The sequence below is a fragment of the Boleophthalmus pectinirostris genome, unplaced genomic scaffold (genome assembly GCF_026225935.1).
Source record: "Boleophthalmus pectinirostris isolate CB_2022bp ecotype Guang Dong unplaced genomic scaffold, ASM2622593v1 HiC_scaffold_3, whole genome shotgun sequence".
NCBI classification, from domain to species: domain Eukaryota; kingdom Metazoa; phylum Chordata; class Actinopteri; order Gobiiformes; family Gobiidae; genus Boleophthalmus; species Boleophthalmus pectinirostris.
The window spans coordinates 450,461-472,130 of record NW_026571299.1 but is presented as its reverse complement, the minus strand read 5'-3'; the positions used below and the strand labels follow the sequence as shown (position 1 = coordinate 472,130).

The 21,670-nt window shown below is 44.4% G+C and overlaps 1 protein-coding gene across 5 annotated transcripts in view; it reads left to right on the top strand.

The window, feature by feature from the left end:
- Nucleotides 1–1,291: 1,291 nt before the first annotated feature.
- Nucleotides 1,292–21,670, top strand: part of aggf1 (angiogenic factor with G patch and FHA domains 1) — a 31,042-nt gene continuing 10,663 nt past the window's right edge. For 2 of the 5 annotated variants that reach the window (XM_055160231.1, XM_055160233.1), the window contains exons 1-7: nt 1,292–1,421; nt 1,503–1,635; nt 6,510–6,940; nt 9,241–9,400; nt 9,726–10,036; nt 12,213–12,344; nt 18,123–18,329. In XM_055160231.1, coding sequence (XP_055016206.1) covers nt 6,518–6,940; nt 9,241–9,400; nt 9,726–10,036; nt 12,213–12,344; nt 18,123–18,329 — 1,233 coding nt within the window. In that variant the 5' untranslated portion in view covers nt 1,292–1,421; nt 1,503–1,635; nt 6,510–6,517. Of the gene's footprint in view, nt 1,422–1,502; nt 1,636–6,509; nt 6,941–9,240; nt 9,401–9,725; nt 10,037–12,212; nt 12,345–18,122; nt 18,363–21,670 lie in introns of all 5 variants that reach the window. The other 3 variants (XM_055160232.1, XM_055160230.1, XM_055160229.1) reach the window with 3 other exon arrangements.

Here is a 21,670-nt window from a genome sequence, read left to right as displayed (position 1 = left end):
CGCCCCCTGCTGGACACGAGCCGGAACTACAACAACAACACAAACTACACTTTTATTAAAAAAATACAAAATAAAAAAACTTCACCAGAGACAAAACCAATTTTATGACTGAAAATGACCAAAGACTATTTAAGATATTTATTAGTGATTCTCCTGGTTTAGACCTGGTTTAGACCTGGTTTAGTCCTGGTTTAGTCCTGGTTTAGACCTGGTTTAGACCTGGTTTAGACCTGGTTTAGTCCTGGTTTAGTCCTGGTTTAGTTCTGGTTTAGTCCTGGTTTAGACCTGGTTTAGACCTGGTTTAGTCCTGGTTTAGTTCTGGTTTAGTCCTGGTTTAGTCCTGGTTTAGTTCTGGTTTAGTTCTGGTTTAGACATGGTTTAGTCCTGGTTTAGTCCTGGTTTAGTTCTGGTTTAGTCCTGGTTTAGTTCTGGTTTAGTCCTGGTTTAGTTCTGGATTAGTCCTGGTTCAGTCCTGGTTTAGTTCTGGTTCAAAACTGAAAAAGTCCTAATTTTAGCTCTAGTCTAGACCTGATATAATCCAAAAACTCATATTTATATATTTATATATTTATTTTTGTTTTTCACATTCTCGACTCTGGTGACGTCATGACATGATTTCACTCTTCAAAACTTTTTACTTCACGAAACTTTACAAAATAAACAAAACATTTATTCTCAACTCTTGAATGTCGTCTTTTCTTTTCTATCGTGACTAAACACTTTCACTTGCTCTGGTACAATAAAAAAATATAAAAAATAATTGTATTTATCTATAAATCTGTGTTAAATATGATGATCCTGTAAAATGTTGTGACGTCGTTGTGCAATGTTTTGCGGTGACGTCACGCCGTTACCATGGTGACACAATGCAAACATTACCAAACACAGTCCAAAAAAATTTTAACTGAAAAAAAATAAAAAAAATAAATAAATAATAATAATAATAAAATAAATAAATTAATAAAATAAATAAATAAATAAAATAAATAAAAATAATAATAAAATAAATAAATAAATAAATAAATAAATGATAGATGGTTCTGTGTGTTCTGTTTTGGAGTTTTTTTGGGTTTTTTTGTGTTAAAAATAAAAATCAGTGTTTAATTTTTCTGATATAAACGATTTATCTATTTTTTCTAACTTTCTGCTTTAAGTTTAGACTCTTTATGATTCTCTAAAAACAGGTTTGAAAAATAAAAGTTGATCTCCGTGTTTTGAATGAGTCGCTCACGTGCGTCCAGCAGAGGGCGGCGCGCGCTCACTGACGCCCCCCCCCCCCCCCCCGCGTCCTGCGTCACTTCCGTCCTGAGACCCAAAATGGCGGCTGTAGTTTTTGTGTTGAAGAGGTTGTAGTTTAAACTCAGAGTGTCGCTAAAGTGTCCCGGTTCTGTCCCGGTTCTGTCCCGGTTCTGTCCGTAACTGTCTGTGTCTCCTCCACAAACATGTTCAGGCCTGTGTCCCGCCGACCCTGTGGTGACCGCGTCTTTATTTTGCGTTTTCAGGTCAGTTTTTGGGCAAAGAAACGACGGAAAGCGCAGCGGAAGCGGCGCCCGGCGGAGCTGCGGTGAGGAGCTAATGATGCTAATGCTAATCTCACGTTTTACATCTTTAATTTTTACAAACGCAACGATCCAGGTTTGTTACGTCGAGTTAAACCAAACCACAAACATCACAACATTTATTTACTGTGTGTGTGAGTGAGTTAAAGCTGCTGGAGGTTTTTACGCTTCTTTAACGTGTCTGTTTGAGTTTGTTTGGAGGTGATTTAAAATGTAATCCCCTACAGATTACAGATCCCAAAATGTAGTTTGTAACGGAATCCATAAAGTTACTTAAGGTGAGTAATGTAATCTGATTACTTTGGACTTTACTTGATTTGCTGTAGAGAAAAAAAGACGTGGAAATCTTCACATAAGAAGTTTTGTCCAATAAAAGAAAATAAAAAGTCCAGACTTTACTAAACAAAATTAAAAATATTACTGATAGTCCTGATTTAGACCTGGTTTAGTTCTGGTTATAGTCCTGTTATAGTCCTGTTTTAGTCCTGGTTTAGTCCTGTTTTACCTGGTCCTGGTTTAGTCCTGGTTATATTTAGTCCTGGTTCTGGTTCAGTCCTGGTTTATAGTCCTTTAGTCCTGGTTTAGTCCTGGTTTAGTTCCTGGAGTCCTGGGTCCTGGTTTAGTCCTGGTTATAGTCCTGGTTATAGTCCTGTTTTAGTCCTGGTTTAGTCCTAGTCCTGGTTAAGTCCTGGTTTAGTCCTGGTTTAGTCCTGGTAGTCCTGGTTTTAGTCCTGGTTTAGTCCTGGTTAGTCCTGGTTCAGTCCTGGTTAGTCCTGGTTTAGTCCTGGTGGTTATTAGTCCTGGTAGTCAGTCCTGGTTTAGTCCTGGTTAGTCCTGGTCCTGGTTCAGTCCTGGTTTAGTCCTGGTTTAGTCCTGGTTTAGTCCTGGTTAGTCCTTTTAGTCCTGGTTTAGTCCTATTAGTCCTGGTTAGTCCTGGTGGTTAGTCCTGGTTAGTCCTGGTTTAGTCCTGGTTTCAGTCCTGGTTAGTCCTGGTTTAGTCCTGGTTTAGTCCTGGTTCAGTCCTGGTTCAGTCCTGGTTTAGTCCTGGTTTAGTCTAGTTTCTAGTCCTGGTTCTAGTCCTGGTTCTAGTCCTGGTTTAGTCCTGGTTTAGTCCTGGTTTAGTCCTGGTTTAGATTGGTGTACAGAACAGAGACACTGGAACATTTCTTGTATAAATTTGGGACAAATCAGTTGTTTTTGTATAAATCTGTTGGACAGAGACACAGACTCAGGTCTGGGTCTGTCCCTGGGTCTGTCCCTGGGTCTGTCCCTGGGTCTGTCCCTGGGTCTGTCCCTGGGTCTGTCCCTGGGTCTGTCCCTGGGTCTGTCCCTGGGTCTGTCCCTGGTCATCAGGGACGTCGGGTCACGCTGCCAAAAACCCCCAAAATGTGTAGTTATTTGGACCGTTTTTATTGTAATAAAAGTCAGAGCTGGTCTTTCACACTGGAGAATCTCTTTAAAGTTTAATTCTTTTTATTATTTTATAAATTCTGTTCAGTGACGTTACAGATGTTTAACTGTCATCACATAATCACCTTGTTTTTCAGGTCTGACCGTCTGGAGGGAACACGTTTAATCATCATCATCATAATTATAATAATAATAATAATCCAGAGTTAATGGGCTCTGTTCACACTTAAAGGTTGTATAGGGGATTTGCACCGTCACGTGTCGCCATGGCAACGGTACCTACGCCGCCATGACACCGGGCACACTATGTCACTGACTTCAGCAGCATTGGAGAAACATGGGCAGGTTTTGTTGTGTATTTGGTTCTAGATCAGTGGTGCTCAATACGTCGATGTCCTGATCTACCAGTCGATCTCCAAGGTCGTGTGTGTAGATCGTCGTGTCTCGTCTCGTACTCGCGTTTGGACTCGGTCTTGTCTCTCACTCGAGGTTTGACACTCAACAAGTGTGATCATATTTGATTCTGGCCGCTGCTGTTGGTAATAAACTTGTAGCGGGTGCAGGAGCGTGTGGTACCTGTTGTAGTACTCGGTGGTAGATAGTAGTAGTAGTAGTAGTAGTAGTAGTAGTAGTAGTAGTACTTGTAGCGGGTGCAGGAGCGTGTGGGGCGTCTCAGTTGTGGCCTGTGCGCTCATTTGAAACCCGCGGAGACTCTACGGCGCATCACAAACACACACGCTCCCTATGCACGGCTCGTCTGCGACAGCGTGTGCCCTCGTGTACCAGCGCTGCATCACAGGGCAGGTTCAACTTCCTAAACATCCTACCTGTCCATCTGCCCTCACGTCAGCACGCCGCCCCTCGCCTTTTCACGCTCTCGCTCCTTCCTGCGTACAGCCAACACAAGCCCCTCCCACAGTGCGGCTGATTAGAAGAACAAGACCAAACGTGAAGCAAAAACCAGTCTAAATTTATGTTCCAGTGTTGGCACAAAGCAGGTCTACAGCATAGAGCGGATCTACAGAACAGACCTACTGCCACATTTGGCTGAAGTTTGTCTAACAAAAGTGACAAATGCATCTGTGTTTGTCACGATGTGTGTTTGGTTTGGTAAACGTGCAGAGGCTGGTAAATATCACTGCAAAACCAGAAAAGAATGAAACTCCAGTTTGGAACTTTAAAAAACAGGTTTAAAAATCTTCCTTCACTTTTTTCACAGTTTTGTGTAAAGTGCCAGAGGAAGTTCTCTTAAAGAAGAGGTTCTCAAACTGTGGGGGAGGGTCCAGAAAAGTTGTTGAGTGTTTCAGTGCAGTTTGTTTGACTTTGTATCAGGTCGATCATTTTGACTTGGTCATTTTTTAAGAAGCTCACATGATGAAAAAGTGTGAACACCCCTGGTCTAGACGCTCTTAACGGGATAAAACGATTCGTTTCTTCACTGTTCCTCTGGAAATGACTCATCAAGATCAAACAAGGGAATTATCGGAAAAAAACAGGAATTATGTCTAGAGAACATAAACCATGAAGAGATTTCCTATGGTCCCATCAAGACACACTCATGTCACTTTCATCAAGGTGTTTGTTATTTAAATAGTTTCATAGTTTATTTAATGAAGAGAAGCACATTTACTGAACTAAAATATAAAAAGAAAACATTTGTAGAAACTGTATGTTCCAGCACATATAATCATGTCACTCGTCGTAGGACCATGTTTTCTTTATTGTCTTGTTTATCCACAACTTTGTCTTCTAGAATGAATCTCTTTTTGTGAGTGGATCTTTGTAACGTTGGCGAGGATCTTTTCATGGTCGATTCTTTGGAGGTTCGTCACAGACTCTTCGACTCGTGCGTCGTGTTGATCACAGGAGCCAGTGTGGGTTCGCTGAATCGTAAACTAGTGCGGGTTTTCCTCCATAAATTAATGACATTTTAGTTCAGTAAATGTGCTTCTCTCATTAAATAAACTATGAAACTATTTAAATAGTAAATACCTTGATGAAACTTGTGTGTCTTCATGGTACTATAGGAAATCTCTTCATGGTTTATGTTCTCTAGACATAATCCGCGTCTTTTTTCTGATAATTTCCTTGATTGGTCCTGATGAGTCATTTCCAGAGGAACAGTGAAGAAACGATTTGTTTTATCCCTTTCAGAGCGTCTAGAACAACCAAATACACAACAAAACCTGCCCATAAACCTGCCCAAAAAAATCCTCCATAAAACCTTTAAATCCTAAAACCTACAGACGTTTGAAACACGTGGATCAGAGCTGAGGATCATTCAGAAGTCACCGATACGATACTGACCTCGATACAGCGCACTTTTGATTCGATACGATATTTTTCAAAATGATTCTATTAAAGCCTAAATCTTGTCTTTGTTAAACCACTTGATCTGAAACACAAACATTTAAATCGTCAAAACTGTGAAAATGTCAAATGTGTCGCTCAAACCAGTTTCCTTCCTCTGACCAAAACAACAAAACTGGAGCTGGAACTAAATCATTTAATAAAATAAACCAACAAATCCTCTTGATTTATCGATACAGCAGAACACGATATCGATACTGATTCAGCACATTAAACGATTCGATATTTAGATATTTTTGCACAGCCCCAGTGCAGATGACGACTTCCTTTAGGGTTTGTTGGCGATTGTGACTCAGTTTTCTTTGTCCACGTGTCACTGTGTTCTTTCTTTTTTGTTTTTTTTATTATTATAAATTGGCTTTTAATTTGTGTGTTATAATTTCTCTAATTTAATTTTAAAAAAGATGTCAGTGTAGTGTTCTGTTATGTTCATAAGTTCAACAGCTCCAACCAGTGAAATAGTCCTGGTTTAGACCGGATATAGTCCTAATTTAGTCCTGGTTTTGGACCGGATATAGTCCTAATTTAGACCTGGTTTAGACCTGGTTTAGTCCTGGTTTAGACCTGGTTTAGTCCTGGTTTAGACCTGGTTTAGACCTGGTTTAGAGACCTGTTTGGTTTAGTCCTGGTTTAGACCTGGTTTAGGCCTGGTTTAGACCTGGTTTAGACCTGGTTTAGACCTGGTTTAGACCTGATATTAGTTGTTTAGAGTCTCGTCTCGTGTGAAAAGTTTTGTCGGGTTGTGAAGACGCTGCTGCTGCTGCTGACTCCACAGTTTTATCACAAACCCACATTAGAACTAAAATCAAATCTAAACTTTAAATCAAATCTAATCAAAATAAAAGTTTAACTCTAGATCCACACATGGCGCCCGAATCTGTAACTGTTCCCAAACGTCTTCCAGTAAAAACCAGTAGAACCTGTCAGCCTAAACTCTCCTGGAACAATTAGATTTAACGAATGAAACTACGATTTAACTCCGAGATGGATAAAAAAATCTGTGGGATTAAATTTTAAACGAGGATTTTGTTTGTTTGTCTGTTTGTTCATTGTGTCGTTTTTAATAAGTTTATTCTCGTTCTTTTCCGGTTTGAATCGTGTTAAATTCTCTTTTTGAGTTGTTTTTTTGGTGCAAGAATCGTCTCATATATTTGTGAATTTACGGTTTAGAAGCGCTGATGGAGGCCCAGAATGGAGAGCGTTTACCGGGCGACAGCGGAGCGTTTGACCCGGAGCGCGAGGTCTGTGACCCGGACCCGGACCTGGAGACTGAGCTGCTGCAGAAAGCTCACGGAGGACAGAGTCTGGAGCGGGACGAGCGCGAGGCGTTTGACCCGGTCTCTGAGGCTCCTGTGGTGGACATGGAGCTCTGTGAGACGTTTGGAGCTGACCCGGAGGAGGAGAGCGAGGCGTTTGACCCGGTCCGCGAGGCCCCCGGAGCGTCCGACCCGGAGGTGTCGGTGCTGAGGCGTAGGGCCCGGTCTCTGAAGCAGGAGCTGGAGCTGTGTAAAGCAGAACTGAGCAAACTCCAGAGACGCCTGAGTCAGTCTGAGAGAGTCCAGAAGAACACGGAGAACTACAACCAGGACCTCCGCAAACAGGTCAGAACCAGAACACAACCAGAACACAACCAGAACTACAACCAGGACCTCCGCAAACAGGTCAGAACCAGAACACAACCAGAACACAACCAGAACACAACCAACCTCCAAACAGAGCAGAACAGAACCAGAACACAACCAGAACTACAACCAGGACCTCCGCAAACAGGTCAGAACCAGAACACAACCAGAACAGAACAGAACCCATACAGGTTAAAACCCATACAAGGTCAGGTATTGTGACACACTTGTACTAAAGTGTCCAGATTTTCTTGGTTTAAAATGGTTTTGCTGTAACGGACTTTAAACGGACGGATGTTTATCGTGTGTGTGTGTGTTTATCGTGTGTGTTTATCGTGTGTGTGTGTGTTTATCGTGTGTGTGTGTGTTTATCGTGTGTGTGTGTGTGTGTGTGTTTATCGTGTGTGTGTTTATCGTGTGTGTGTTTATCGTGTGTGTTTATCGTGTGTGTTTATCGTGTGTGTGTGTGTGTGTGTTTATCGTGTGTGTGTTTATCGTGTGTGTTTATCGTGTGTGTGTGTGTGTGTGTGTGTTTATCGTGTGTGTGTGTGTGTTTATCGTGTGTGTGTGTGTTTATCGTGTGTGTGTGTGTTTATCGTGTGTGTGTGTGTGTGTGTGTGTGTTTATCGTGTGTGTGTGTGTGTTTTATCGTGTGTGTTTATCGTGTGTGTGTTTATGTGTGTGTGTGTGTGTGTTTATCGTGTGTGTGTGTGTGTTTATGTGTGTGTGTGTGTGTGTGTTTATCGTGTGTGTGTGTGTTTATCGTGTGTGTGTGTGTGTGTGTGTGTGTTTGTGTGTGTGTGTGTGTGTGTTTATCGTGTGTGTGTGTGTGTTTATCGTGTGTGTGTGTGTGTGTGTGTTTATCGTGTGTGTGTGTGTTTATCGTGTGTGTGTGTGTTTATCGTGTGTGTGTGTGTGTGTTTATCGTGTGTGTGTGTGTGTGTGTGTTTATGTGTGTGTGTGTGTTTATCGTGTGTGTGTGTGTGTGTTTATCGTGTGTGTGTGTGTGTTTATCGTGTGTGTGTGTGTGTGTGTGTGTTTATCGTGTGTGTGTGTGTGTTTATCGTGTGTGTGTGTGTGTGTGTGTGTGTGTGTGTGTGTGTGTTTATCGTGTGTGTGTGTGTTTATCGTGTGTGTGTGTGTGTGTGTGTTTATCGTGTGTGTTTATCGTGTGTGTGTGTGTTTATCGTGTGTGTGTGTTTATCGTGTGTGTGTGTTTATCGTGTGTGTGTGTTTATCGTGTGTGTGTGTTTATCGTGTGTGTGTGTGTGTGTGTGTGTTTATCGTGTGTGTGTGTGTTTATCGTGTGTGTGTTTATCGTGTGTGTGTGTGTTTATCGTGTGTGTGTGTGTGTGTCGTGTGTCGTGTGTGTGTGTTTATCGTGTGTGTGTGTGTGTGTGTGTTTATCGTGTGTGTCGTGTGTGTGTGTGTGTGTGTGTTTATCGTGTGTGTGTGTGTTTATCGTGTGTGTGTGTGTGTGTGTGTTTATCGTGTGTGTGTGTGTGTTTATCGTGTGTGTGTGTGTGTTTATCGTGTGTGTGTGTGTTTATCGTGTGTGTGTGTGTGTTTATCGTGTGTGTGTGTGTGTGTGTGTGTGTGTTTATCGTGTGTGTGTGTGTGTGTGTGTGTTTATCGTGTGTGTGTGTGTGTGTGTTGTGTGTGTGTGTGTGTTTATGTGTGTGTGTGTGTTTATCGTGTGTGTGTGTGTGTGTGTGTGTGTTTATCGTGTGTGTGTGTGTGTGTTTATCGTGTGTGTGTGTGTGTGTGTGTGTTTATCGTGTGTGTGTGTGTGTGTTTATCGTGTGTGTGTGTGTGTGTTTATCTGTGTGTGTGTGTGTTGTGTGTGTGTGTGTGTGTGTTTATCGTGTGTGTGTGTGTGTGTGTGTGTTATCGTGTGTGTGTGTGTGTGTTGTGTGTGTGTGTGTGTGTGTTTTATCGTGTGTGTGTGTGTGTTTATGTGTGTGTGTGTGTTTATCGTGTGTGTGTGTGTTTGTGTGTGTGTGTTTATCGTGTGTGTGTGTGTGTGTGTGTTTATCGTGTGTGTGTGTGTGTGTTTATCGTGTGTGTGTGTGTGTTTATCGTGTGTGTGTTTATCGTGTGTGTGTGTGTGTGTGTGTGTGTGTTTATCGTGTGTGTGTGTGTTTATCGTGTTGTGTGTGTGTGTTTATGTGTGTGTGTGTTATCGTCGTGTGTGTGTGTGTTTATCGTGTGTGTGTGTTTATCGTGTGTGTGTGTGTGTGTGTGTGTGTGTTTATCGTGTGTGTGTGTGTGTTTTTCAGGTGGAACAGTTGAGCGAGGAGCTTCATGAAAGAAAGAAAAAAGAGAAAGACAGAAGTGATGCAGAGACGCAGACGGAGACGCAGACGGAGACGCAGACGGAGACGCAGACGGAGACGCAGACGGAGACGCAGACGGAGACGCACACGTGGAGCGACACCGGTGAGACACAAACTGTCGACCGTCGTGCACCTCAGAACCATCAGGGCTGTGATTGGTCGTTTCTACATCGGCTCTGGTTTCCCGCTTCATGTTGTAAACACGAACACCAGGTTTAAACCGTCGCCTCCTGGTGTTGTGGAGGTGAATTACTTGACGGTGCATAAACCTTGACACAGATCAAATCAAATCAAAAACGATGGCGGCAGAGTGCGACGAGTCGACACAGAGAAATATAAAACGGCTTTTAGTCCTGGTTTAGATCATTATTCCGTCCCGAAGACATGGTCCCACACTGTGACATCATCGGTTGTCTTTTCTTTTTCAGATTATTACAATTATTACTACGGCGGGTACTACCAGGACACAGCAGCAGAGGGCGCCGCCGCGGTGACAGAGGGCGCCGCCGCGGTGACAGAGGGCGCCGCCGCGGTGACAGAGGGCGCCGCTCATGACGCGCTGCTGCCCCCTGGAGTCCACCCGGAGGAGAGCGGACTCGCGGAGGATAAATCTGTTACCGTGGAGACCGGCAAGTCTGCGGAGGGAGGGGGGGCAGGAGACTCTACGGCGCCCCCTGTCGGAGCGGAGGGAGACACGAGCCAAAACCCCGACGCCACAGAGAGCACAGAGAGCACGCAGGTGTGTCAGATGCCCTCCCATCTCTCTGTCTCAGGAGGCTGATGGTTTTTAGGGACGCACCAGAACAATGAAACTGAATAAAAATGAAACTGAATATCAACTGCGGTTATTAAGTTTATCACTATTTTTTTGAATATTGCATAAATAGCCCTAGAATAAATTTTTAGACATGTTTTTACAAGAAAGTAGTATTATTGTTATTATTTCATATTCTTTAAATATTCCAGTCGCCTTTCCAGTCAGTTTTTTATTCATATTAGACTAGGCCTTCAAACAAAACAACAACAAAAAAAAAAAAAAATGAAGTGCATAATTGGATAAACCCACAACAAATGAATGGTACAAGTTTGCTGAGTCACAGTAGATCAGCTCGTAATGTGAACAGAAACTCAAGGAAATGTTAAGTGTGTGTTTGTAACCTCACACACTCGGGCTGCACTCACACTAGAACTGTAGAACTGTAGAACTGTAGAACTGTAGAACTGTAGAACTGTAGAACTGTAGAACTGTAGAACTGTGTCCAAACCGTGGCTCGGATGAGACTTTGGGCTGATCGGAGGAGGTGGACCAAAACACGACATGGAGCTCATGTACGAGCCGCGTGTATGTGTGTGTGTGTGTGTGTGTGTGTGTGTGTGTGCGCGCTGATGTCACTTACACGAGAAGTACAGCCAATAACACACGGTGACAGACAGAAGTTGATCTGCGTCTCGTCTCCTCCTGTTCTCTCCGCTCCGTTTTCATCTCCATAAACTCATAAAATGACTCACATCCTTCTCACTGTTTAACGCATTTTTGTGCCGCCGGACTTATTTTCTTTGTTAAATCGTTCGCTCTGCTCCACATGTAAACAAACGGCTCCGTGCGATGACGTCGTCGGCCGGGGCTCGGTTCCGTTCTGCAGTGTGAGTGCGGAACATAGAACCCACAACGTAGAACCCACAGCCGTCGACACGGTTCTAGTGCGCCTTATATTTCCACACTGCTGATGTTTTAAAGAAGGAGCCACACACCACTGTTCAGCCAAACTCACTCCACCGAAAGCTCAATGTGGCTTTTTTCAGCCGAATATATTTGGTTGTCGAATATTTGATGCATCCTTGATGGTTCTATCTGTGTTTCAGGAGGTGGTTGATGGTTCTGTCTGTGTTTCAGGAGGTGGTTGATGGTTCTATCTGTGTTTCAGGAGGTGGTTGATGGTTCTATCTGTGTTTCAGGAGGTGGTTGATGGTTCTATCTGTGTTTCAGGAGGTGGTTGATGGTTCTATCTGTGTTTCAGGAGGTGGTTGATGGTTCTATCTGTGTTTCAGGAGGTGGTTGATGGTTCTGATCTGTGTTTCAGGAGGTGTTGATGGTTCTGGTTTTCAGGAGTGGTTGATGTTCTATCTGTGTTCTATCTGTGTTTCAGGAGGTGGTTGATGGTTCTATCTGTGTTTCAGGAGGTGGTTGATGGTTCTGTCTGTGTTTCAGGAGGTGGTTGATGGTTCTATCTGTGTTTCAGGAGGTGGTTGATGGTTCTGTCTGTGTTTCAGGAGGTGGTTGATGGTTCTATCTGTGTTTCAGGAGGTGGTTGATGGTTCTATCTGTGTTTCAGGAGGTGGTTGATGGTTCTATCTGTGTTTCAGGAGGTGGTTGATGGTTCTGTCTGTGTTTCAGGAGGTGGTTGATGGTTCTATCTGTGTTTCAGGAGGTGGTTGATGGTTCTATCTGTGTTTCAGGAGGTGGTGATGGTTTATCTGTGTTTCAGGAGGTGGTTGATGGATGTGTTTCAGGAGGTGGTTGATGGTCTATCTGTGTTTCAGGAGGTGGTTGATGGTTCTATCTGTGTTTCAGGAGGTGGTTGATGGTTCTATCTGTGTTTCAGGAGGTGGTTGATGGTTCTTCTGTGTTTCAGGAGTTGATGTGTTTCAGGAGGTGGTTGATGTTCTGTGTTTCAGGAGTTGATGGTCTGTGTTTCAGGAGGTGGTTGATGGTTCTGTCTGTGTTTCAGGAGGTGGTTGATGGTTCTATCTGTGTTTCAGGAGGTGGTTGATGGTTCTATCTGTGTTTCAGGAGGTGGTTGATGGTTCTGTCTGTGTTTCAGGAGGTGGTTGATGGTTCTGTCTGTGTTTCAGGAGGTGGTTGATGGTTCTGTCTGTGTTTCAGGAGGTGGTTGATGGTTCTGTCTGTGTTTCAGGAGGTGGTTGATGGTTCTATCTCGGACATGCTCAGATCCACGGCGGAGGAGGCCATGTGTCAGACGGGGTTTGTGTTTGACGAGAACACGGGGATGTACTACGACCACGGTACCGGGTTCTACTACGACTCGGTGAGAAGTACTACGAATACTTCACCATCGTAACTATCACTACTACAACTACTACTTACTACTTTATATGGGGGATAAAAACTTTTGCACAAAATTCTGTTTTGGCATCCCGATCCAAAAAGTCAGTGACACCCATGTCATGTCTTTTACACCGTCGTCATAGCGATGACATAAACTCTCCATGTTATTCTGTTGGTAAAATCTAGAAATTTTGGCACAAACTTTGGTCGATTTCACTCAGATTTTAATGGTGAGTTCACATCTCGACCCTGAACAAACTGATGGAAGAAAAACTGGTGCAATAGCGCCCCCTAGGAAATTTGTATGGAACAATTTGTCATTGATGTATAAAATTTGGTATCCACATTTGTGACATGGTCTCGATTAAAAAACTTCATGACGCTCACACCCCATTTACATTGTGTTGCCACGGCAACAAGCAGAATTCCTACCCTTGCCAATGGGACGTCCTCACACGAAGTTTAACGTAGCCAGATGCATCAGGGCAATAGGAACAAAAAATAGATTGTGACCACGCCCCTTTACAAACCAGAACTCCAGCATCTTGGATTGTGTGTTTTTTTTTTAAATTAAACATGTGTCAAACCCTAGAAAAAAGTCAGGTTAGGAATTAGGAGTTAAGTTAGGGTTGGGGTTGGGTTTAAGCCTAGATGACGTTTAGGGTTAGACCTACTGTTAGGAGTCGTGGTTGGGGTTTACGGTTATTGGGGTGAGGGCGCGGCGTTTACGGGGCGCGGCGTTTACGGGGCGCGGCGTTTACGGGGCGCGGCGTTTACGGGGCGCGGCGTTTACGGGGCGGCGTTTACGGGGCGCGGCGTTTACGGGGCGCGGCGTTTACGGGGCGTGGCATAGGTCCACACAACAGCCAATCATTGCCACTTGTGACATTATTATTATTACTGAAGCAGATCTGGTGTTGGGGATATTTGGAGCGTCCCCAGAAGCTTCGGTTCTTTATGTGCAAACACAAGTGTCAGACAGAGTGACCAACCATGAGAGTCCAGACAAACACAGCAGATCAAAAATCTACTGGACAGAGAAGAATCACTGAGCAGAGCACTAAATCTGCTGTGTGTGTGATGTTCTCCTGTGTGTGTGTGTGATGTTCTCCTGTTCTCCTGTGTGTGTGATGTTCTCCTCTGTGTGTGTGATGTTCTCCTCTGTGTGTGTGATGTTCTCCTCTGTGTGTGTGTGTGATGTTCTCTCCTGTGTGTGTGATGTTCTCGTGTGTGTGTGATGTTCTCCTGTGTGTGTGTGTGATGTTCTCGTGTGTGTGTGATGTTCTGGTGTTCTCCTCTGTGTGTGTGATGTTCTGGTGTTCTCCTCTGTGTGTGTGATGTTCTCCTCTGTGTGTGTGATGTTCTCGTGTGTGTGTGATGTTCTCGTGTTCTCCTCTGTGTGTGTGATGTTCTCATGTTCTCCTCTGTGTGTGTGATGTTCTCTGTGTGTGTGTGTTCTCGTGTGTGTGTGATGTTCTCGTGTTCTCCTCTGTGTGTGTGATGTTCTCGTGTGTGTGTGATGTTCTCATGTTCTCCTCTGTGTGTGTGATGTTTCTCTGTGTGTGTGTGTGTGTCTGTGTGTGATGTTCCTGATGTTCTGTGTGTGTGATGTTGTCTCTGTGTGTGTGTGATGTTCTCCTCGTGTGTGTGTGATGTTTCTCTGTGTGTGTGATGTTCTCGTGTGTGTGTGTGTGTGATGTGTGATGTTGTCGTGTGTGTGTGATGTTCTCCTCTGTGTGTGTGATGTTCTCGTGTGTGTGTGTGATGTTCTCTCTGTCTGTGTGTGTGTGATGTTCTCGTGTGTGTGTGTGTGATGTGTGTCTCGATGTTCTCGTGTGATGTGTGTGTGTGTGATGTTCTCTCCTCTGTGTGTGTGTGATGTTCTCTCTGTGTGTGTGTGATGTTCTCCTCTGTGTGTGTGATGTTCTCTGTTCTCGTGTGTGTGTGATGTTCTCGTGTGTGTGTGATGTTCTCTGTTCTGTGTGTGTGTGATGTTCTCTGTGTGTGTGTGTGATGTTCTGGTGTTCTCCTCTGTGTGTGTGATGTTCTCGTGTGTGTGTGATGTTCTCGTGTGTGTGTGATGTTCTGGTGTTCTCCTCTGTGTGTGTGATGTTGTCGTGTGTGTGTGATGTTCTCCTCTGTGTGTGTGATGTTCTCTCTGTGTGTGTGATGTTCTCCTCTGTGTGTGTGATGTTCTGTGTGTGTGATGTTCTCGTGTGTGTGTGTGATGTTCTCTGTGTGTGTGTGTGATGTTCTCGTGTTCTCTCGTGTGTGTGTGATGTTCTCGTGTGTGTGTGATGTCTCCTCTGTGTGTGTGATGTTCTCCTCTGTGTGTGTGATGTTCTCGTGTGTCTGTGTGTGTGTGATGTTTCTCTCTGTGTGTGTGATGTTCTCCTCTGTGTGTGTGTTCTCGTGTGTGTGTGTGATGTTCTCGTGTGTGTGTGTGTGTGATGTTCTCGTGTGTTCTGTGTGTGTGTGTGTGTGATGTTCTCCCTCTGTGTGTGTGATGTTCTCCTCTGTGTGTGTGATGTCTCGTTCTCGTGTGTGTGTGATGTTCTCGTGTGTGTGTGTGATGTTCTCGTGTGTGTGTGTGTGTCTGTTCTCGTGTGTGTGTGATGTTCTCGTGTGTGTGTGATGTTCTCGTGTGTGTGTGATGTTCTCTGTGATGTCTGTGTGTGTGTGTGTGTTCTCGTGTGTGTGTGATGTTCTCCTGTGTGTGTGTGTGTGTGTGTGATGTCTCTCGTGTGTGTGTGTGTTCTGATGTTCTCCTCTGTGTGTGTGATGTTCTCTGTGTGTGTGTGTGATGTTCTGATGTTCTCTGTTGTGTGTGATGTTCTCGTGTGTGTGTGATGTGTGTGGTGTGTGTGTGATGTTCTCGTGTGTGTGTGTGATGTTCTCGTGTGTGTGTGTGTTTCTGTGTGATGTGTTCTGTGTGTGTGTGTGTGTGTTCTCTGTGTGTGTGTGATGTTCTCGTGTGTGTGTGATGTTCTGTGTGTGTGTGATGTTCTCCTCTGTGTGTGTGTGATGTCTGTGTGTGTGTGATGTTCTGATGTGTGTGTGTGTGTGTGATGTTCTGTGTGTGGTGATGTTCTGTGTGTGTGATGTTCTGTGTGTTTCTGTCGTGTGTGTGTGATGTTCTCGTGTGTGTGTGATGTTCCTCTGTGTGTGTGTGTCTCTGTTCTCGTGTGTGTGTGATGTTCTCGTGTGTGTGTGTGATGTTCTCCTGTGTGTGTGTGATGTTCTCTCTGTGTGTGTGATGTTCTCGTGTGTGTGTGATGTTCTCCTCTGTGTGTGTGATGTTCTCCTCTGTGTGTGTGATGTTCTCGTGTGTGTGTGATGTTCTCGTGTGTGTGTGATGTTCTCGTGTGTGTGTGATGTTCTGTGTGTGTGATGTTCTCTGTGTGTGTGATGTTCTGTCGTGTGTGTGTGATGTTCTCGTGTGTTCTCGTGTGTGTTGTGTGTGGTGTGTGTGTTCTGGTGTTCTCCTCTGTGTGTGTGATGTTGTCGTGTGTGTGTGATGTTCTCCTCTGTGTGTGTGATGTTCTCGTGTGTGTGTGATGTTCTGGTGTGTGTGTGATGTTCTGGTGTGTGTGTGATGTTCTGGTGTGTGTGTGTGTGTGTGTGTGTGTGATGTCTGGTGTGTGTCTGTGTGTGTGGATGTGTCTCGTGTGTGTGTGATGTTCTCGTGTGTGTGTGATGTTCTCTGTGTGTGTGTGTGATGTTCTCTCTGTGTGTGTGTGATGTTCTCGTGTGTGTGTGATGTTCTCCTCTGTGTGTGTGTGATGTTCTCCTCTGTGTGTGTGATGTTCTCGTGTGTGTGTGATGTTCTCCTCTGTGTGTGTGATGTTCTCGTGTGTGGTGTGTGTGATGTTCTCGTGTGTGTGTGATGTTCTCGATGTCGTGTGTGTGTGATGTTCTCGTGTGTGTGTGATGTTCTCGTGTGTGTGTGATTTCTCGTGTGTGTGTGATGTTCTCGTGTGTGTGTGATGTTCTCTCTGTGTGTGTGTGATGTTCTCGTGTGTGTGTGATGTTCTCCTCTGTGTGTGTGATGTTCTCGTGTGTGTGTGTGATGTTCTCGTGTGTGTGTGATGTTCTCCTCTGTGTGTGTGATGTTCTCCTCTGTGTGTGATGTTCTCCTCTGTGTGTGTGATGTTCTCCTCTGTGTGTGTGATGTTCTCCTCTGTGTGTGTGATGTTCTCCTCTGTGTGTGTGATGTTCTCGTGTGTGTGTGATGTTCTCCTCTGTGTGTGTGATGTTCTCCTCTGTGTGTGTGATGTTCTCCTCTGTGTGTGTGATGTTCTCCTCTGTGTGTGTGATGTTCTCGTGTGTGTGTGATGTCTCGTGTGTGTGATCTCTGTGTGTGTGATGTTCTCGTGTGTGTGTGATGTTCTCGTGTGTGTGTGATGTTCTCCTCTGTGTGTGTGTGTTGTGTGTGTGTGTCGTGTGTGTGTGATGTTCTCGTGATGTGTGTGATGTTCTCTGTGTGTGTGTGATGTTCTGTGTGTGTGTGATGTTCTCTCGTGTGTGTGTGATGTTCTCGTGTGTGTGTGATGTGTGTGATGTTCTCGTGTGTGTGTGATGTTCTCCTCTGTGTGTGTGATGTTCTCGTGTGTGTGTGATGTTCTCGTGTGTGTGTGATGTTCTCTCTGTGTGTGTGATGTTCTCGTGTGTGTGTGATGTTCTCGTGTGTGTGTGATGTTCTCGTGTGTGTGTGATGTTCTCCTCTGTGTGTGTGATGTTCTCCTCTGTGTGTGTGATGTTCTCGTGTGTGTGTGATGTTCTCCTCTGTGTGTGTGATGTTCTCGTGTGTGTGTGTGATGTTCTCGTGTGTGTGTGATGTTCTCCTCTGTGTGTGTGATGTTCTCCTCTGTGTGTGTGATGTTCTCCTCTGTGTGTGTGATGTTCTCGTGTGTGTGTGTGATGTTCTCGTGTGTGTGTGATGTTGTTCCTCTGTGTGTGTGATGTTCTCTCTGTGTGTGTGATGTTCTCCTCTGTGTGTGTGATGTTCTCCTCTGTGTGTGTGTGATGTTCTCGTGTGTGTGTGATGTTCTCCTCTGTGTGTGTGATGTCGTGTGTGTCGGTGATGTTTCTGTGTGTGTGATGTTCTCCTGTGTGTGTGTGTGTGTGTGGTTCATGTGTGTGTGATGTCTCGTGTGTGTGTGATGTTCTGGTCTGTGTGATGTTCTCGTGTGTGTGTGATGTTCTCGTGTGTGTGTGATGTTCTGTGTGTGTGATGTTCTCGTGTGTGTGTGATGTTCTCCTCGTGTGTGTGTGATGTTCTCGTGTGTGTGTGATGTTCTCGTGTGTGTGTGATGTTCTCGTGTGTGTGTGTGATGTTCTCGTGTGTGTGTGATGTTCTCGTGTGTGTGTTCTCGTGTGTGTGTGATGTTCTCCTCTGTGTGTGTGATGTTCTCCTCTGTGTGTGTGATGTTCTCCTTGTGTGTGTGATGTTCTCCTCTGTGTGTGTTGATGTTCTCGTGTTGTGTGATGTCTCTGTGTGTGTGATGTTCTCGTGTGTGTGTGTGATGTCTCGTGTGTGTGATGTTCTGGTGTGTGTGTTCTCTGTGTGTGTGTGATGTTCTCCTCTGTGTGTGTGATGTTCTCTTGTGTGTGATGTTCTCGTGTGGTGTGTGTTCCCTCTGTGTGTGTGATGTTCTCGTGTGTTGATGTGTGTGTGTGATGTTCTCGTGTGTGTGTGTGATGTTCTGTGTGTGTGTTCTCGTGTGTGTGTGATGTTCTCGTGTTCTCCTGCGTCCAGGTGAACCAGCTGTACTACGACAACAACACAGGGATCTACTATTACTACGACGCCGAGAGCGGCAAGTACGAGTTTCACTCCAGGATCGAGCTGCAGCGCGACACCTCCACCACCGAGAGGAGCTACAGCGAGTGGAAGAGCTGGAAACTCAAGAAACTGATGAGCGAACTCAAGAGCGAGATCAAGAACAAACCCAAGGACGAGAAGGTGAGGAACCACCACCAGAACACGGAACCTTCAGTAAGAGAACGTCTGTGTTGTTCTGCGCGCTCACGCCTCAGTGCTCCTGGTCTCAGTCCTCACACGCACACGCAGCGTTTACACAAGACTCACACCACTTTATTAAAGCTGCACTACGTCACTTTTCTGTTGTGGAGGCGTCCACCGCCCGCTGGTCTCCACGGAAACGTCTCTCCTCACGCTCACAGACACCTGTGCTTTTTATTACTTCAGTATTCACTTTATGTCATGTGTTTAGTGTGAGAGGCACAGGGAGAACATGCAGACTCACACACACACACACACACACACAGGGAGAACATGCAAACTCACACACACACACACACACACACACACACACAGGGAGAACATGCAGACTCACACACACACACACACAGGGAGAACATGCAGACTCACACACACACACACACACACAGGGAGAACATGCAGACTCACACACACACACACACACACACACACAGGGAGAACATGCAGACTCACACACACACACACACACACACAGGGAGAACATGCAGACTCACACACACACACACACACACACAGGCAGAACATGCAGACTCACACACACACACACACACACAGGGAGAACATGCAGACTCACACACACACACACACACACACAGGGAGAACATGCAGACTCACACACACACACACACACACACAGGGAGAACATGCAGACTCACACACACACACACACACACACACAGGGAGAACATGCAGACTCACACACACACACACACACACACACACAGGGAGAACATGCAGACTCACACACACACACACACACAGGGAGAACATGCAGACTCACACACACACACACACACAGGGAGAACATGCAGACTCACACACACACACACACACAGGCAGAACATGCAGACTCACACACACACACAGGCAGAACATGCAGACTCACACACACACACACAGCACACACAGGGAGAAACATGCAGACTCACACACACACACACACACACACACACACACACAGGGAGAACATGCAGACTCACACACACACACACAGGGAGAACATGCAGACTCACACACACACACACACACACACAGGAGAACATGCAGACTCACACACACACACACACACAGGGAGAACATGCAGACTCACACACACACACACACACACAGGGAGAACATGCAGACTCACACACACACACACACAGGCAGAACATGCAGACTCACACACACACACAGACACACAGGGAGAACATGCAGACTCACACACACACAGACACACAGGGAGAACATGCAGACTCACACACACACACACAGGGAGAACACACACACACACAGGGAGAACATGCAGACTCACACACACACAGACACACAGGGAGAACATGCAGACTCACACACACACAGACACACAGGGAGAACATGCAGACTCACACACACACACACACACAGGGAGAACATGCAGACCCTCAGATCTCACCTCGTGTGTCTGGGTCTGGTCGTGTGACGTGTCTCCACCAGAAAAGTTCCACAGTGCAGCTTTTAAAACAAACATGACACTGAGATTTAATCCAGGTTCCACTGTTCTACTGTTCTACTGTTTCTGTTCTACTGTTCTACTGTTCTACTGTTCTACTGTTCTACTGTTCTTCTGTTTATTCTGTTCTTCTGTTCTACTGTTCTGTTTACTGTTCTATCTGTTCTACTGTTCTTCTGTTCTACTGTTCTACTTCTTCTGTTCTACTGTTCTGTTTTCTGTTCTACTGTTCTTCTGTTCTACTGTTCTACTGTTCTACTGTTCTGTCTACTGTTCTACTGTTTACTGTTCTGTTCTGTTCTACTGTTCTACTGTTCTAACTGTTTCTTCTGTTTCTGTTCTACTGTTCTTCTGTTCTTCTGTTCTATCTGTTCTACTGTTCTGTTCTACTGTTCTTCTGTTCTTCTGTTCTACTGTTCTTCTGTTCTTCTGTTCTACTGTTCTTCTGTTCTACTGTTCTACTGTTCTTCTGTTCTACTGTTCTTCTGTTCTTCTGTTCTTCTGTTCTTCTGTTCTACTGTTCTACTGTTCTTCTGTTCTACTGTTCTTCTGTTCTACTGTTCTTCTGTTCTACTGTTCTTCTGTTCTACTGTTCTACTGTTCTTCTGTTCTTCTGTTCTTCTGTTCTACTGTTTCTGTTCTACTGTTCTACTGTTCTACTGTTCTTCTGTTCTACTGTTCTTCTGTTCTTCTGTTCTACTGTTCTACTGTTCTTCTGTTCTACTGTTCTTCTGTTCTTCTGTTTGTTCTTCTGTTCTACTGTTCTTCTGTTCTTACTGTTCTCTCTGTTGTTCTTCTGTTCTATCTGTTCTACTGTTCTTCTGTTCTCTACTGTTCTACTGTTCTTCTGTTCTACTGTTCTACTGTTCGTTCTACTGTTCTACTGTTCTTACTGTTCTTCTGTTCTTCTGTTTACTGTTCTTACTGTTCTTCTGTTCTACTGTTCTTCTGTTTCTACTGTTCTTCTGTTCTACTGTTACTGTTCTACTGTTTACTGTTCTTCTACTGTTTACTGTTCTACTGTTCTTCTGTTCTACTGTTCTGTTTACTGTTCTGTTCTACTGTTCTACTGTTGTTCTTTCTCTGTTCTACTGTTCTACTGTTTACTGTTCTTCTGTTCTACTGTTCTTCTGTTCTACTGTTCTACTGTTCTGTTTACTGTTCTTCTGTTCTACTGTTTACTGTTCTTCTGTTCTACTGTTCTCTGTTCTACTGTTCTCTGTTTCTACTGTTCTACTGTTCTTCTGTTCTTCTGTTCTACTGTTCTTCTGTTCTTCTGTTCTACTGTTCTTCTGTTTCTTTCTGTTCTTACTGTTCTCTACTGTTCTACTTTCTTCTGTTCTACTGTTTCTGTTCTTCTGTTCTTCTGTTCTTCTGTTCTACTGTTCTTCTGTTCTCTGTTCTACTGTTCTTCTGTTCTACTGTTCTTCTGTTCTACTGTTCTACTGTTCTACTGTTCTTCTGTTCTTCTGTTCTACTGTTCTTCTGTTCTCTGTTCTCTGTTCTTCTGTTCTTCTGTTCTCTGTTCTCTGTTCTTCTGTTCTACTGTTCTTCTGTTCTTCTGTTCTTCTGTTCTACTGTTCTACTGTTCTTCTGTTCTTCTGTTCTACTGTTCTTCTGTTCTACTGTTCTTCTGTTCTACTCTGTTCTTCTGTTCTACTGTTCTTCTGTTCTTCTGTTCTACTGTTCTTCTGTTCTACTGTTCTACTGTTCTGTTCTACTGTTCTTCTGTTCTACTGTTCTTCTGTTCTACTGTTCTTCTGTTTTCTGTTCTTCTACTGTTCTTCTGTTCTACTGTTCTACTGTTGTT